The following is an 18,425-nucleotide window of genomic DNA, read 5'->3' on the forward strand; positions in this document are numbered from 1 at the left end:
TCAGTTTCCATGTAGTTGAGTGGTTTTGACTAAGTTTCTTAATCCTGAGTTCTAGTTTGATTGCACTGTGGTCTGAGAGACAGTTTGTTATAATCTCTGTTCTTTTACATTTGCTGAGAAGAGCTTTACTTCCAACTATGTGGTCAATTTTGGAATAGGTGTGGTGTGGTGCTGAAAAAAATGTATATTCTGTTGATTTGGGGTGGAGAGTTCTGTAGATGTCTATTAGGTCCACTTTATGTAGAGCTGAGTTCAATTCCTGGATATCCTTGTTAACTTTCTGTCTCGTTGATCTGTCTAATGCTGACAGTGGGGTGTTAAAATCTCCCATTATTATTGTGTGGGAGTTTAAGTCCCTTTGTAGGTCACTGAGGACTTGCTTTATGAATCTGGGTGCTCCTGTGTTGGGTGCATATATATTTAGGATAGTTAGCTCTTCTTGTTGAATTGATCCCTTTACCATTATGTAATGGCCTTCTTTGTCTCTTTTGATCTTTGTTGGTTTAAAGTCTATTTTATCAGAGACTAGGATTGCAACCCCTGCCTTTTTTTGTTTTCCAGTTGCTTGATAGATCTTCCTCCATCCCTTTATTTTGAGTCTATGTGTGTCTCTGCACGTGAGATGGGTTTCCTGAATACAGCACACTGATGGGTCCTGACTCCTTATCCAGTTTGCCAGTCTGTGTCTTTTGATTGGAGCATTTAGCCCATTTACATTTAACGTGAATATTGTTATGTGTGAATCTGATCCTGTCATTATGATGTTAGTTGGTTATTTTGCTCGTTAGTTGCTATAGTTTCTTCCTAGCCTCGATGGTCTTTACAATTTGGCATGTTTTTGCAGGGGCTGGTACCGGTTGTTCCTTTCCATGTTTAGTGCTTCCTTCAGGAGCTCTTTTAGGGCAGGCCAGGTGGTGACAAAATCACTCAGCGTTTGCTTGTCTGTAAAGTATTTTATTTCTCCTTCACTTATGAAGCTTAGTTTGGCGGGATAGGAAATTCTCGGTTGAAAATTCTTTTCTTTAAGAATGTTGAATATCGGCCCCCACTCTCTTCTGGCTTGTAGAGTTTCTGCTGAGAGATCAGCTGTTAGTCTGATGGGCTTCCCTTTGTGGGTAACCCGACCTTTCTCTCTGGCTGCCCTTAACATTTTTTCCTTCATTTCAACTTTGGTGAATCTGACAATTATGTGTCTTGGAGTTGCCCTTCTCGAGGAGTATCTTTGTGGCGTTCTCTGTATTTCCTGAATCTGAATGCTGGCCTGCCTTGCTAGATTGGGGAAGTTCTCCTGGATAATATCTTGCAGAGTGTTTTCCAACTTGGTTCCATTCTCCCCATCATTTTCAGGTACACCAATCAGACGTAGGTTTGGTCTTTTCACATAGTCCCAAATTTCTTGGAGGCTTTGTTCATTTCTTTTTATTCTTTTTTCTCTAAACTTGCCTTCTCTCTTCATTTCATTCATTTCATCTTCTATCAGCGATACCCTTTCTTCCAGTTGATCGCATCTGCTACTGAGGCTTCTGCAATCTTCACGTAGTTCTCGAAACTTGGCTTTCAGCTCCATCATCTCCTTTAAGCCCTTCTCTCCATTGGTTATTCTAGTTATCCATTCTTCTAATTTTTTTTCAAAGTTTTTAACTTCTTTGCTATTGTTTTGAATTTCCTCTCGTAGCTCAGAGTAGTTTGATCGTCTGAAGCCTTCTTCTCTCAACTCATCAAAGTCATCCTCCATCCAGCTTTGTTCCGTTGCTGGTGAGGAACTGCGTTCCTTTGGAGGAGGAGAGGTGCTCTGCTTTTTAGAGTTTCCAGTTTTTTGGTCTGTTTTTTCCCCATCTTTGTGGTTTTGTCTACTTTTTGTCTTCGATGATGGTGATGTACAGATGGGTTTTTGGTGTGGATGTCCTTTCTGTTTGTTAATTTTCCTTCTACCAGACAAGACCCTCAGCTGCAGGTCTGTTGGAGTTTACTAGAGGTCCACTCCAGACCCTGTTTGGCTGGGTGTCAGCACCGGTGGCTGCAGAACAGCGGATTTTCGCGAGACCACAAATTCAGCTGTCTGATAGTTCCTCTGAAAGTTTTGTCTCAGAGGAGTACCCGGTTGAATGAGGTGTCAGTCTGTCCCTACTGGGGGGGTGCCTCCCAGTTAGGCTGCTCAGGGGTGAGGGACCCACTTTAGGAGGCAGTCTGTCCGTTCTCAGATCTCCAGCTGTGTGCTGGGAGAACCACTACTCTCTTCAAAGCTGTCAGTCAGACAGGGACATTTAAGGCTGTGGAGGTTCTCGCTGAGTTTTTGTTTGTCTGTGCCCTGCCCCCAGAGGTGGAGCCTACAGAGGCAGGCAGGCCTCCTTGAGCTGTGGTGGGCTCCACCCAGTTCGAGCTTCCTGGCTGCTTTGCTTACCTAAGCAAGCCTGGGCAATGGCGGGCGCCCCTCCCCCAGCCTTGATGCTGCCTTGTAGCTTGATCTCAGACTGCTGTGCTAGCAATCAGCGAGACTCCGTGGGCATAGGACCCTCCGAGCCAGGTGCGGGACACAATCTCCTAGTGTGCCGTTTTCCAGGCCCATTGGAAAAGCGCAGTATTAGGGTGGGACTGACCCGATATTCCAGGTGCCGTCTGTTACCCCTTTCTTTGACTAGGAAAGGGAACTCCCTGACCCCTTGCGCTTCCCGAGTGAGGCAATGCCTCGCCCTGCTTCGGCTTGCGCACAGTGCGCTTCACCGACTGTCCTGAACCCACTGTTAGGGACTCCCTAGTGAGATGAAACCGGTACCTCAAGCAGAAATGCAGAAATCACCCGTCTTCTGTGTCGCTGGGGCTGGGAGCTGGAGACTGGAGCTGTTCCTATTCGGCCATCTTGGCTCCACCTAATTGATCTTGTGGTTTAGTTACATTCTATTGCTGAGACTCTGAAAGTCATATTTATAATACCCATTTTTCAGTGTTATCATGGGATGAAGAGAAATTATATATGTAAAGAAGGCTGAGTCCCAGACGTGAGATACTGACTACTAGTATGTGTTCATACTTTTAGTTGTGATTCATCTATTTCAATAGTTGTATGATACTTCATTGTGTTAATATGCCACAATTTATTTATCCACTTATATGGCAAAGGATATTCTGGGGAATATCCTAGGGATTTCAGTTTTCTTGATAATATAATGAATATTCATGTATATCTCTTTGAGGCACATCTGCAGAGTTTTCACTAAAACAAATAACTGGGATTGGAATTGTTGGGTACTAGGCTGTAAGCATATTTCCTAGACAATGTCAGATTAACTTCCAAGTGGTTGCACATATTGACACTTCCACGACGAGTATATAGGCTTTCCCTTTGTTGCACATACTTTGTCAATAATTGGTGTTGCTAGACTAAAACGTCTGAGATTTCGTAGGTAAAAATTATGTTTCTTGGGGTTTCATTTTGCGTTTTCCTAATTATCAATGAGATTGATCATATTTCCATATATCTAGGGACCATTTGTGTTTCCATTTTTTGAGAAATGTTCGTTCAGAGAATTTTTTCAAAAATTGCTATAGTGTTGTTTTATTTTGTTTATTGATTTGTGGGAATCTTTGATATATTTTGGAATCCAATTATTTTTCCTTTTTCAGTCATGTGCAATGAAAATAAATTGTCCTAGTTTTGGCTTGTGTTTTTACTGATGTCCTTTGATATATAGGATGTCTTATTCTAATGTGTGGTTTTATTTTTTCGGATTTGCATTTTGCATAAGTGCGTGTGCCCTGTTTAAGAAATTCTCTCCTTCCCAGAAAACATAAAGACAATCTCTAGACTATCTTTCAAATTTTATTGGTTTTGTTTTCACTTTTAGGTTTTTTAATCCCTTGGCATTTATTTTCTGTGCACGGGATGAGACAGTGATCAACGTAATTTTTTTTTTTAGCATGTACAACAAATGGCAACATCACTGTTTAATGAATAATCCACCATTTCCACACCACTCTGTATGGCCACCTGTGCCATGTATCAATCCTTCATATAAGGGTGGGTCTGGTTCTGAGATCTCTATTCTATGTCCTTCATCTATTTATGTTCCACTTCCATGTTGTCTTACTTAGAGCCTATTTATAATAAATGCTGATATCTGATAGGTAGTGCATATTACTTCTGTCATGCTCTTGTTCTGGATTATCTTGAGTATTAGCTCTTTGCTTTTCTACATAAATATTAAAATAGCTTAAGAAGTTATTGCTGCTGTATGTGTTGTTAAACAACATGCTTCAAAACATTATGCTCTATGCAATAAATACATACAATTTTATCCATTAAGAAATAAATAAAATTTTAACTATTAAAAAAGAAGTAACAAATACACATGTACATTTACGTGCAATTTTTCATGGAACTGCATCGAATGTATACAAGGATTTAAGGGAAAATTTTTAGTTTGTGATATTTAGTCCTCCAACCACCAAACAGGAAATGTTTATTTACTTAGTTTTCGACTTACTATTTTGTTGTTATTTTTGTTGTCCTTGGGATTCCCATTAATCACTTTTATATGGGATCAGTAATACATTTCCAGATTTGGTTATCGGTATTAATCTGGAATTTGATCATTTTTTAGTGGAGTGCTAATACACATTTTAGTATATCTAGTCGAGTATCCTACCAGGAGTAGAAGATTTATATAGAGGATTTTCACATGTAGTTCTTTACAGAAATACATATGATGTCTTTGAGTTTATTTTCTCTGCCAGCATGTATATGTATGCTTACAAAAAATACTTATCTATTTACTTTGTAGGTGGAAAAATGCTAATCACTGAAAGAAAACATTTTTCATTAGGAAGAATTGCACAAAGTAGGTCTGAAGCAAATTTGATTGACATGGAAGCTGGAAAACTCTCAAAGAGTTGCAATATTACAGGTATGGGAATTTATAACTGTTGCGATTTGTCCATGTAAGTACATGAAATTCATCACCAATGACTGTTGAAGGTCTACCTCTGAAAATGCTTTGGAAGATGAAAAGAATCATAAAATCTTGTTTTTATCATAGAAATAGTTAAAAAGATGTGCAAAATAAAATAGCACAGCCAGGCCGGGCGCGGTGGCTCACGCCTGTAATCCCAGTACTTTGGGAGGCCGAGGCGGGCGGATCACGAGGTCAGGAGATCGAGACCATCCTGGCTAACACAGTGAAACCCCGTCTCTACTAAAAAATACAAAAAAATTAGCCGGGCGAGGTGGCGGGCGCCTGTAGTCCCAGCTACGCGGGAGGCTGAGGCAGGAGAATGGCGTGAACCCTGGGGGACGGAGCCTGAAGTGAGCTGAGATCGGGCCACTGCACTCCAGCCTGGGTGAAAGAGCGAGACTCCTTCTCAAAAAAAAAAAAAGCACAGCCAACAGATTATGATAAATATTATAAAAAGGAAAAATGTTGTTAATAAATGAGTGTTATATGCAATAACTATAATGAATTTGGGGGTAAAAAGGCTCTCTAAAGGTTGGTCGACCTAGGAAATCTTCATGGAGCATCAAAAAATTAACCTGATCCTCAGAGGAAAAGTAAGTTTTAAGAGAGTTAGGGGTAACTGTATTAAAGAAAAGTGTGAATGTAAGAGAAATGCCACCTTTATTTTTCAAAATCCATCTTCTAAATTTTAGCGTATAACACTTAAAAACATTTCAATCAAGATAATGTTTCTACGTATATTAAACAAAAGAAATTCTGACAGTGTGCTTGAATTATTTTTTCAATAGAACTTCTGAAAATTTGGTCGGCTATTATGCCTGTTGCTAAAAGCAGCACTAGCTTCACAAAGTCTACACAGAGTCTTTATAATTATTTACTAAGAAATGACCAAGTATGAGTTGCTCTACACACACAAAAAATGGCTTCAGCGTTGTGAGATATCTAGAAATTCTTATAATAGAAATGTAAATATTTTAATGTTACAAATTCTTAAGACACTTACTTTCCAAAGTAATAATGCTTCACTTTCTAGTGGTAAAATTATTATTTGCCATTGCAAGCTTGAGTGCAATGAATTCCTTTGATCAATAAAACCAATGGTGGTCTAAATTTTCTTTCTTTTTTTCTTTTCCAATAGGTAACTCTTTTTAATAACACATGCTGTCTATAAGCTTAATTTCTCCAGAAACACTATCATTTCAATAGGTAACTCTTTTTAATAACACATGCTATCTGTATGCGTGTCACAAAATTTCTCCAGCTTTTTTCAATTTTTGCCAAAATATTCTGTTTTTAGAACTCATTTAGAATAAAGGAATAAACAAAAAGAGAATGTGTCACGTCTAACAGGTCACAAAATAGATGCAAAACTAATGCGCATTGAAAATGAGAAAAAGAATAAAATACACTTAAAAGCTAGACTGAGTGGCAAATACAAATAAAGTACAGCAAATAAAGCTGGCAAAAACACCAACACCCTAAAGTTTTGGAATGTTTTCCGGTGTTAAAAAAGGCAGCTATCCACATTCATTATTTTAGAGTGGTTTCAGTCATCTCTGGTTGTTACATGGTGATTTGTCGTTTCTATGTTTGTTGGCTGTGGATTTACTGCCCAGACTCATGGTGGTCTAAATTTTCAATGTTAATTTTATGAATTCCTTTTCCTGAAGAATGTTAATGTTATTAACATTTTTCAATACAAAGTTATAGAATTATCTAATAAATTAATGACTTTCTAATTTAGCATATTGTTTTAAATATTATTTCAAATGTTAACAGATGTAGTTGGTATTTTCTACATATTCAATATTATCTGAAAAGGAGAATATTAAATTAATATTCTGAATGTAATGAGACCAACAATTCAATGTTTAGAAAAATATGGATAATTGAATAACTGATTTATTCTATTTGACCAGAAATTTGCTTTTGTAAGCATGATACATAAAATAATAATAAAGCACAAGCACATGCTAGTCTGAGTCATTTTCAAGAAATATGTTAAATATATTATTATAGCATATTAAATATTTATTTGTTTAGTTTATAAATCATGATGTCTTAAAGTAACATTACATATGTTCAAAAAGTAACCTGGTAGAAAAAATATTCTTTTCTCATTACATACAAATTTGAGCAAATTTAACATTGAGTTTGTGTTAGCTAGTAGACTGGAGATCAGAAAGAAAAATGAAAAGTAAGTCCTGAATTTTTAAGCTATGGGAAAAATTAATCTTCATTATAACTCAGAATGCCACCTTATCTTTGTTTTGCTTTGTCTTTCCTTAAATAACAAGAATGCCAGGACCCAGACTTGCTTCACAATTGGCCGGATGCTTTCACCCTTCATGGTAATAATGCTTCCAAAGTTAAAAATCCATTCTGGAGTCAACTGTCTGCTTCTAACCCATTTTTGGATGACATAACTCAGCTAAGAAATAACAGGAAGATAAATAATATTTCCATCTTAAAGGAAGATCCTTTTCTTTTCTTTAGAGAAATAGAAAATGGAAACTCTTTTGATTCCTCTGGTGATGAACTTGATGTGCATCAGTTACTTAGGCAGTCTTCCTCAAGAAAATCCGGAAGATCTAAAAGTGTCTCAGAACTTCTGGACATTTTAGACGACACAGCACATGCCCATCAGAGTATACATAACTCTGACCAGATCCTACCGCACGACTTAGAATGGCTTAAAAATGATCGAGAGGCTTATAAAATGGCTTGGTTAAGTCAACGCCAGCTGGCCCGCTCCTGCCTTGATTTGAATACAATTAGTCAGAGCCCTGGATGGGCCCAGACACAACTTGCCGAGGTCACCATAACTTGCAAAGTAAACCATCAAGGAGGGTCAGTACAATTACCTGAATCAGACATCACTGTTCATGTGCCCCAAGGTCATGTGGCTGTGGGGGAATTCCAAGAGGTGTCTCTAAGGGCTTTCCTTGATCCGCCACACATGCTTAACCATGATCTTTCATGCACCGTGAGCCCGTTGTTGGAAATCATGTTAGGCAACCTCAATACAATGGAAGCCCTTTTGCTGGAGATGAAAATTGGGGCTGAAGTGAGAAAGGATCCTTTCAGCCAAGTCATGACAGAAATGGTGTGTTTACACAGCTTGGGTAAAGAAGGCCCTTTTAAAGTTTTAAGCAACTGCTACGTTTATAAAGACACCATCCAAGTCAAGCTAATTGACTTGAGTCAGGTAATGTATCTAGTGGTTGCTGCACAAGCTAAAGCTCTTCAGTCACCAGCTGCCACCATTTGGGATTATATCCACAAAACCACCTCAGTTGGAATTTATGGACCCAAATATATCCATCCCAGTTTTACTGTTATTTTAACAGTTTGTGGACACAGTTATATGCCAGGACAGCTTACAATTTCTGATATTAAGAAGGGTGGAAAAAACATATCTCCAGTTGTGTTTCAGCTCTGGGGGAAGCAGTCATTTTTACTTGACAAGCCACAAGATTTAAGTATTTCTGTTTTTTCCTGTGATCCTGATTTTGAAGTAAAGACAGAAGGAGAAAGGAAAGAAATTAAACAAAAGCAGTTGGAAGCAGGTGAAGTAGTTCATCAACAATTTTTATTTTCTTTAGTTGAGCACAGAGAGATGCACTTGTTTGAGTTTTGTGTTCAGGTGGAGCCTCTCAATGGTGAACTAGTTGCACAGTTCTCTATCACTACTCCTGATCCAAACCCAAACCTAAAAAGACTCTCGAATCTGCCAGGCTATTTGCAGAAGAAGGAGGAAATCAAGTCTGCTCCTTTATCACCAAAAATTCTTGTTAAATATCCTACATTTCAAGATAAAACATTGAACTTTACCAACTATGGGGTAACCCTGAAAGCAGTGCTAAGACAAAGCAAGATTGATTACTTCCTTGAATATTTCAAAGGGGACACAATAGCTCTCCTCGGGGAAGGTAAGGTAAAAGCTATTGGTCAGTCCAAAGTGAAAGAATGGTATGTAGGACTCCTCAGAGGTAAGATTGGACTTGTACACTGCAAAAATGTCAAGGTGATTTCAAAGCAACAAGTAATGTTTATGTCAGATAGTGTCTTTACAACCAGAAATCTTCTTGAACAAATTGTCCTGCCTTTAAAAAAATTGACTTATATCTACTCAGTTGTATTAACCTTGGTGTCAGAAAAAGTTTATGATTGGAAAGTTTTAGCTGATGTCCTGGGTTACTCACATCTGTCCCTGGAAGATTTTGATCAAATTCAAGCAGACAAAGAATCAGAAAAAGTTTCTTATGTTATAAAGAGGTTAAAGGAAGATTGCCACACAGAGAGAAATACAAGGAAGTTTCTGTATGAACTTACTGTGGTGAGTATTGCTTGATCATAGCAATGAATTGCCATCAAGAATTATATTAACTTGACAATATTTATAACCAAACATGTGAGAGGAGAAATGTTTAAAAATTCAACAGTCTTAAATACATTAAGGATACTTTATAGCAAATATAGTTTTTCCTACATGATCATAAAACTGGTTTCTTAAACTTGAGATTCAATTGTGATTTCCCCAAAAAATGGGATCATCTTTTAAAAGAAAATTAAAAGTTCTGTTTGTGCTGGGCGTAACAGTTCAGGTACGACTTCTCTTCCTGTCTCAAATATTTAGACAACTCTTAAGATACCAGAGAGGCTCCATAACATGAAAGCAAACTAAAGAAAACTAACTTGGCCATTGTTAGAGATCCACTTTTCAGTGTGTGTGGGATTTTTTTTTCTTTCTTTCCTTTTTTTTTTTTTTTCTGAGACAAAGTCTGGCACTGTTGCCCAGGCTGGAGTGTAGTGGCACGATCACAACTCACTGCAGCTTCAACCTCCAGGGCTCAACTGCCCAAGTAACTCAGACTACAGGCATGTGCCGCCGTGCCTGGGTTTTTGTTTTTGTTTTTTTTTTTTTTTTTTTTTAAGGTATGGGTGTCTCACTATGTCACCCAAGATGCTCTTGAACTCCTGGCCTCAAGCAATCTTCCCACCTTGGCCTCCCAAAGTGCTGAAATTATAGCCATGAGCCACCACAGCTGGCTGTTTCTTTTTTTTAATGTATTACCAATATCCTTTAGCAATTTAATATTCTTATGTATGCAATGCATTACAGCCCAATGATATTAGTAATTCTCATCTTAATCCTCATGTTTTAGTAGGACTCTCAGGGTCAAATTCTTTAGTGTAGTATTCAACCCAGTGGAAGACTCAGTGGAGAATCACAAAGTACTTTTTACCTTTAAAGTAGAAATTCAATATTTTATAAAAATAAAAAAAATCAAGATCATATTTCTAAAAATGGTTAAGACATGAGTATAAAAATAATAATGATTGTTAATACTTCTCTCGTGCTTATTTAACCATTAACAACTCTATGGGGTAAGTATAGCTAGTATCTTCATCTTATAGATCGAAGAAACCAAGTCTTAGAAAGTTAGGCAATTTGCCCAAGTCCTACAGTTGCCTATTCTTATAGATGGGATTTGAATATTTTTTGGTTTCAAAATCATGCATAAAGCCGCTATGCCTTCATGAAACAAAGTAATGTGTGTATAAAATTGTTTGTATCAGTACTATATTTGTGTAGGTATATGCATTAAATATTATAATTGTGAAAGGCTGGTGCTCTGTAGAAGGTAAATAAAATTATATAGGCAGGTTCATGCAAAGGAGCAAAGTTTTAATCAAGATGTAAAAGAAGTAGAAAATATTTGGAGGACAAATTTAATCTATGGCATTAACAATGATTCATGTAATAAATATATATAACATTATCTCTCTTTCAATATTTTTGATGATTCTACAGTGATACTTACAGGAGTTGAAATTCAAAAGCTCCTATCCAGTTGCTAAGTTGATAGATTTTTTATGGTGTGCTGCGTTCTTACCTACCCTGGGACATTCAGAACTATTGGAGACTGAATGTTAGAAGCTGCTCTACCTGGTGGAAGCTGCATGTGCATTTTGTAATAGCTCATTAACTCTCATAGCTCATATTTAATATTCACCTGCAAAGGTTTGAATTGGAAAATTAACTTCGTTTGTTTTTTTAGTGGCCTAAAAATGTTGTAATGGCCAAAGGTCCTTAATGATGGTCTGAAAGTTCAAGCCTGATTATACCTGTATTTTTTGGGGTATGGTAATTATCAGAGTGCCTCAAGTGACTAATTAGAAAATCTATAGAGAGTCCATTCAAGTGGGGAATTTCTAAGCCTTAGTGGAGGTTTCAGGATTTCTGTATGAAGAGGCTCAGGCCTGGTTCTCTGACTGGCAGGTGATGGAGCATGGGGTATAGAGTTGTCTCTTGAAACTTTATTTGCATAGTACAATATACATTTTTATAGGTTTGCATATTAATTTGGAGTGGCAGGAAGAGACCCAATAAGCTGAAAAAGATTGTGGGATCCAAACCCTTTAGTCATCTCTCGACGCTGAGACTGGCTGTCCTTATATGCTTGACACTCTCTAAAGCACTTCAGCATCCAATTTGATTTTCACGATAATTATGGAGGTTTAGACAAAGTGGAATTAACACTATATTGATTTTAAAAATCATTAAATAGAGATATTGTGTGATGCATCTAAAGTCTTATACTATGTGGAGCTGGATTTTAAACTCATGTTTTATGACTCCAAGTACAGATCTTTTCCCTAAAACAAGAAACTGGAATATAAAGTAGTAACCCCACTCCACAGTTTACTAAAAGCACCATCAGAGGCCCGCTGGCTCAGTATTGTTTCTCACTGAGGCTGTAACTCTTCAGTATGAAGGTATGGATCCATTTATGTATCAAAACTATGGGTAGTCCTTCTAATTGCATACTTCCAGGGGAATGAACACGCTATCAACTTTCATAGTTGCCTTACTTGCTCATTCATTTTAACTTATTGTTTCATATTGGTAGATAAACCTCCAAAGTACCATTAAATAATGAGGGGTTACCAAGCATGTTTACGGTAGTTCCCCTTATCCACAGTTTCACTTTCTGTGGGTTGAGTTACCTACCATCAACCATGACTGACAAATAGATGAGTAGAGTACAATAAGGTATTTTGACAGAGAGAGGCAACATTCACATAACTTTTATTAGAGTATATTGTTATGATTGTTATATTTTATTACTAGTTATTGTTGTTAATATCTTACTGTGCCTAATTTATAAATTAAACTTTTCCATAATTATGTATGTATAGGAAAAAACATAGCGTGTATAAAATTTGGTACTATCTGCAGTTTCAGGCATCCACTGGACAGCCTTGAAATGTGACTCCTTTGGATTCTTGAATCTCCTTAGATTCTCCCTCCTAAGGGGGAACTACTCTATTTGCTCATTTGAACAAAGAAGAAGTATAGATAGATGTAATCCCATATTTAAAAAATGGTACTCAAGGCAAAACACAAACTTGTAGACTTGTTTGAAACATGCATGGTTAGGTAAGAGCCTGATGGTTTTCTATTTTGCATTGTAGAAGACTAGGTGTTTTGTATTTAATACCTTGTACTTTATGTTTAATACCATTATATTGGTGATGAGGGAGAGTATTTTTAATAAATTTATATATATATATTTTAAACCTATAAACATCAATAGCTTTATTCAAAGTTGAAGGAGTGTCTCTTTTTTTTTTTTTTTTTAACACAGCAGGCATGATTCTGGGACGTCTTAAGTCATATTTTGGTGAAAATAGAATAATATTTACCATCACCAGTTCACATACACTTTAGAGAAATTCTTGTAGCCAATCCTTTCCTAGAACAAGGCTTTATTTCTCATGAGTAAATAACTAATCCTAGATTGATAAATTAGAGACTGCTGGAACTTCAGAGTACCATTGGAAGTGTGTAATTTAACTTCCTTTTTTCACAATTAAAGATACAAAGACACATATTAGTTAAGTGGTTTATCCAAGGTCCTATAATTAGCCACTGAATTAGTTCTAAATCTCCCCTAACTCTGGCTCAGTTACATCTACTGTAGTTTGCTTATAGAATTTGCTTAAATGTGAATCAACTTCTTGAGCTTTAGAAAACTCAATTATATGTGTAGTGAAAAAAAGGACTCCCATTTGTAGAATATGTAATAAAAATTCCAGTTTATAGAGAAAAAAGCCCAAGTTAGTCGCTTTTAATTGTGACATGTAATTGTTGCTGCAGGCTCTTCTGAAAATGGATTGCCAAGCATTAGTAGCACGTCTCATCCAAGAAGCTGCTATTCTGACTTCAGCTGTCAAGCTTGGAAAAGGCTGGAGGGAACTAGCTGAAAAGTTAGTACGACTCACAAAGCAACAAATGGAGGCATATGAAATTCCTCATCGAGGAAACACTGGAGATGTTGCTGTTGAGGTAAGACTTTTGTTTGTGTAATTCAATAGTGAAAAGTTGTAGACCAAGTAACACTAATGTAATAAAACCTATACCACATTCACAGATTCACTGGGGGAGTGTCCAAGATGATCCATTAACTGAATCACTGCACTAGTAATTCATCAGTACTATCTGAAATAAACATGCACACTCTTAAAAGACATTGAGAGCCTTTTAAATATTGATGTTTCTTCTTTTGGATTTCATATTCTCATGGCCTTTGATCAATGAATTAATTGATCAAATTGGGCCAGTAAGTGGGGATGGCTATAAGAACTTGAGTCATAAAACAGGTAAATTTTGAAGGCGGGAGACAGGATTAAGTCAGGACAACAGAGGAAGATACAATAATATGTATTTATCGGCCTCAGGCATAAACTTAGTCACTTGCGATAACTAATGCTCAGGGACAAGAAGTATTAAGAAAGCGGATGTAGAGCCACTGGTGATGAGAGATACATAACTAAGAGCTTCGTTATCTCCTTCACAATGTTGCCTACAATAACTACAGGCATCAGTTGCAGAATGATAGCACTTAGTACAAAGTAAATATTTACCATGAAAATATTGTTTTTATCAAAACAAATGTATGCTGTTAGGCACAAGTTAGATACATATTTTTCTCCAGATTACCATAAAGAACTGTGAGTCAATTTTTATTGAATTAAATAAATAAAAATATTCCAGTGAAGGGCACATGTAAAATATTCTGTATCTTTCTCTCAAATTAACAAGCATTTTGAAGATATTCATGTTTAAGGAAATCTTCTCTCTCTTATTAGAGATGACTTGGTGAGGGCAGAAGCTGTATTCTTCACTTTGCTTTTGGCATATAGCTGGGTATTCATTTTTGGAGAAAATTTTCTTACTTTGATGCAACCATTCCAGTTGCGTGAACAGGACAAAGCCACCTTTGCATGAAAAGTAGAGTCAAATCAAGTCAGCTGAATTCCAGCAGCTGCAGTGGAAGTGTCAGCAGGCTGGTTACTGAGTTCCTGCAGCCTGGCTCTCCAGCCAGGACTTCTCCAAAATAAGACTCTCTAGCCAGGAGCAGCCAGGGACTGAGGATGCCTTTCCCCTCAGAGACTACATTTATCTCCATAAACTTAGAAGGGCATTATAGCCTATGAATAAGCATAATATAGCATTTGGTGCAGTACATAAAATGGACTCAAGTGTTTACAGAACGAGATGAAAGATAGGAAGCCTTTAAGAAGGAAAAACAAATATTATGAGGGATACGCTCTTCTGATTCAGACATTTCAGTTAACTGATTAAAAAGTTGTCTAATTGAAAGCAGGACCTTTCCTTTTTTTCTTAGTAAGGTTCTGTTTTGAAAGAGTTTTGTTGAGAGTTATTTATCAGAGTTATTTGTTCTGTCAGCCTCCTTAAGCATCTGGCTTCTCTCTAATTGTGGTTGTTTATAGTTTGTCTTCCCCTAAATCTTGATGGAGGCCAGCAAACCACCTACTTTTCCATTGTTTACTTTTGCACAGCCCAAATCATAAATGACTAAGTCTTTGCCTGAGGCTGATAAACACTCAGAAGCAGAAAGGAAAGCCCCTAGGTGTCTTTCTATGATAGTTCAACTTATTGTGATTAATAGTAATAGTTATCACTCAGATTCATGTTATTAAATACTTAGAAAAATCCACAGTATATTGGCCTGAGGTCATTCCAAATAATATATGGAAATCTTACCTACAAGGTCACTTAACTAATGGGTAAATATATGCTAATTTCCAACCTCCTAAAAAATAGCTGTTTAACTTTTCTGTTTGGGAGGAGATTCTTAAATATGATCAATTTACAATTCAAGTAGTTGATTTCAAAGCACACTGATATTAGTTCTGGGTAGGGGGTGCAGAGGGAGGGAAGTGCACTGGGGCAGGCAGATAATCAGGTCTGGCGGTTGCTGGGCTGCTTTTTTTCCTGTATGTCATTTCCTCAGAGGGCACACACTCCAAAAATTGCCTTCTATGTGTGCCAATGCCTGCAGTTGGGCTCTTTCGCTTACTTTCTCTCCTTTAACTTCTTTCTCTTCCCTTTGTTCTATTTTTATTGTATCTTAGGGAGAGTTATTTGGCACTGACTCTGTAACAGGCACTGTTCTGGAAATATTACAAAAATTAACTAATGTAATCCTTTCAAAAAAAAACTTACGGGACAGACACTAATATCTAAGATATAGAGAGGATAAGTAACTTGCTTAAACATACACAGCTAGAAAGTCCTGGAACCATGTTTAGAGCACAGACATTTGACTTCAGAGTCCATGACTTTAACCATTACACTCTGTCCATCACTGTTTACTATGGTGAGTATGTTGCAGAGTCAGAAGGTGCGGCCAGGGTTAAGCAAATCGTTTCATTTTTTATTTGTCCTCATTTCAGGCCATGTAAAGTAGCCATGATACTATCAAAATTTGCCTCAAAATTAAACCTTTACCAAGCCTCAAGCTGGTTAAAAAATGAAGTATATTAATAATATATTTGTCAGATTTTCTGAACACCTTAACCATTTCTTAATTTTTTTTAAGGTGAAGAAAAAGCCTGTCTTTGGAAATTTTTGAGAATGTCACTTTTTAAATCAACCGTCTCCTCAAGTTAAATTTTAAGAGATGTTACTCAACTTTTCTAATGACATGGTAATTACTACATAAAAGCAAAGCTGTAAAGCTTGGAATCTGATAATAAGCAAAGTGTATTTTTCAGAGTATTTCTTTCAGAAAAAACGCACTTACGCTATACAAAGATGTCACTATTGCCAAGGTTCTTCCGTGAAAGTTAGTGAAAATTTATTGGAGTTTTCTGAATATATTTAGAGCTTTAATTTTTTAAAAAAGGAATCAATAGAATATTAGAAAAATAGCTCACTTTTTAAATGTTGAATTTTACAAGGAGACATGCTGGGGATTCAGAGATAAGAAATTCACTGGCCTAAATTGGGTGCTCTTCACTTAGCCTTCTAGGGATGGTTACCACAAATGACAATAATTTTTCTTTGACTCCCTCATTGGCCCCCTTGCTTAACAATATAGATTATGCCATTTTTACTTGTTTAATAAGGACACATATTCACCAAGGACACTAAAGTTTCACTTCCTTTCTTTTTTTTTTTTTTCTTATTTGAGACAGAGTCTGGCTCTGCCACCTAGGCTGGAGTGCAGTGGCACGATCTCGGCTCTCTGTTACCTCCACCTCCCAAGTTCAAGAGATTCTCCTGCCTCAGCCTCCCGAGTAGCTGGAATTACATGCGCATGCCACCATACCTGTCTGATTTTTGTATTTTTAGTAGAGATGGGGGTTTCGCCATGTTGGCCAGGCTGGTCTCGAACTCCTGACCTCAGGTGATCAACTCACCTCGGCCTCCCAAAATGCTGGCATTACAGGTGTGAGCCACCGCTCTGGCCTCACTTCCTTTCTTCAATTACCTTTGCCCACTGGCTCTACCTCAGCCACAGGCACCAATAGTCCTGTTGATAATGGTTTCTTATCTGACCTGCCAGAAGGGGCCACTCTCCCAATGGAAGCCAGTGAAGTCAATGTTCCTAATGGTAAATATTTTTTTTTCCATCTCAGAAACTACTCAGCTGTAGAGATTGATAATTGGGAAGATGTATTTTAAGTCCATTTGTAGTCACCATTTAATCAATGCAAATCTAATATTCCTTTGTATCTTCTATTCACAACCTGTTCCTCATTTTCTGACTGGCTGCTAGAGAGTTCAAAGTACTTTATTCCAAGTCTAGATTAAAGATGGGAGAGTTGTTGATTTTCAAGAAGTTTTATTCATTTTTGGTAAGTGAATGAAAGATTCCACATGGAATTCTTTCCACTTGTTTAGTATCTTATATCTGTGTCCTAGCCTTCAGTATTTAATTCATCCATATATTTAACGCTTATTCTAGGTCTATCTGTTCTGAACATTGGTTTCGCAGCCATAAAAAACACAAAATATGATATTTTTTCCTTAAAAACCAGGTTTTATTTTGGCCTGGGAATTGGGATAAACTGTTAATATTTGAATTGTTATAATATTTCTTGAAAGTATATGATTAGATGGCAATGGTAATAGTTGTAACTTACCAAATGTTCATTGTCGGCTAGTCATTATGAGCATTTTCTTTACAATATCTCTATTATTTCAATATACTTTGTAAGGAAAACATTATAGCCATCTGCGCTTTACACATATACAACTGAAGGTGAATGTATTTGTGTAATTTATCCAGTTACATGGCTATTAAGTGCAAGTACTTAGATCTGAATTCATGTTGTCTTATATAAAGTCCTAACCACTGTATTATACTAATGATAAGCCCTTTCGAATTTAACTTATTTAAAAAATACCAAAGTTGTGAGGAGCAATTAGGAGACACATCCTAGCTTTGAAGGATGGGTGGCCTTTGAGTAATTGGAGAGGAATAGAAGTAGACTTCAGTGCTTCTAAATATCAGTGAGCTCTAGAGACCACTGAGAAGATGTGGCCTGGAGAGGAGAGTTCACCTTAATAATTACTGGGTGATGTGGTCACGTACATATGTTGGTATCAGTGGAGGGGAGTCTTCAATGACTACCAGAACATAGAGGTTAAGATTCTTGGCTGGACTTCCGTTCCACCTCTACCATCTATTAGCCCTCAAGCCTTGGGCAAATTACTTTACTTTTCTGGGAATCTATTTTGTGTGTCTGTGAAGTAAGGAGGATAATACTATCTTACTCATTAGATGTTTAGAAAATCAAATGAGATAATAAATGTGTAATATTTAGGACAATGTTTTGCATATTGTAATCACTAAATACATATTATTTATTATTTTAATGAAGAGGAAGAGGAAAAGGTGAATTTGACAACTATATGACATTGAATAATTTTTGGAAAATAGAATACAATACATTGTTTTTTTTAGTAATGTCACTGAGAGTGCCTATAGGAAGAATGTAAGGAAAAAGTTAGCAATTATTTCAAGGTTTCTCATCTGAGAAAGTGGCAGAATAGCATGGGAAAAAATGAGATAAAGTCTTGGCTGATCAACTTATTTCTTATGGGCTTAACAACATTTAATTTTCCTTGGAAATTATCTCTCGCAAAAGTTA

The 18,425-nt window shown here is 36.8% G+C and overlaps 1 protein-coding gene across 1 annotated transcript in view; it reads left to right on the top strand.

Annotated features, from left to right (window-relative positions):
- MACC1 (MET transcriptional regulator MACC1) overlaps positions 1–18,425 on the top strand; it is a 90,594-nt gene that overhangs the window by 59,250 nt on the left and 12,919 nt on the right. The window contains exons 2-4 of the mRNA XM_055272489.2: positions 4,779–4,901; positions 7,247–9,288; positions 13,117–13,305. Of these exons, the coding sequence (XP_055128464.1) occupies positions 4,787–4,901; positions 7,247–9,288; positions 13,117–13,305 (2,346 nt within the window). The 5' untranslated portion in view covers positions 4,779–4,786. The remainder of the gene's footprint in view (positions 1–4,778; positions 4,902–7,246; positions 9,289–13,116; positions 13,306–18,425) is intronic.

Source organism: Symphalangus syndactylus, chromosome 3 (genome assembly GCF_028878055.3).
Source record: "Symphalangus syndactylus isolate Jambi chromosome 3, NHGRI_mSymSyn1-v2.1_pri, whole genome shotgun sequence".
In the NCBI taxonomy this organism is placed as follows: Eukaryota; Metazoa; Chordata; class Mammalia; order Primates; family Hylobatidae; genus Symphalangus; species Symphalangus syndactylus.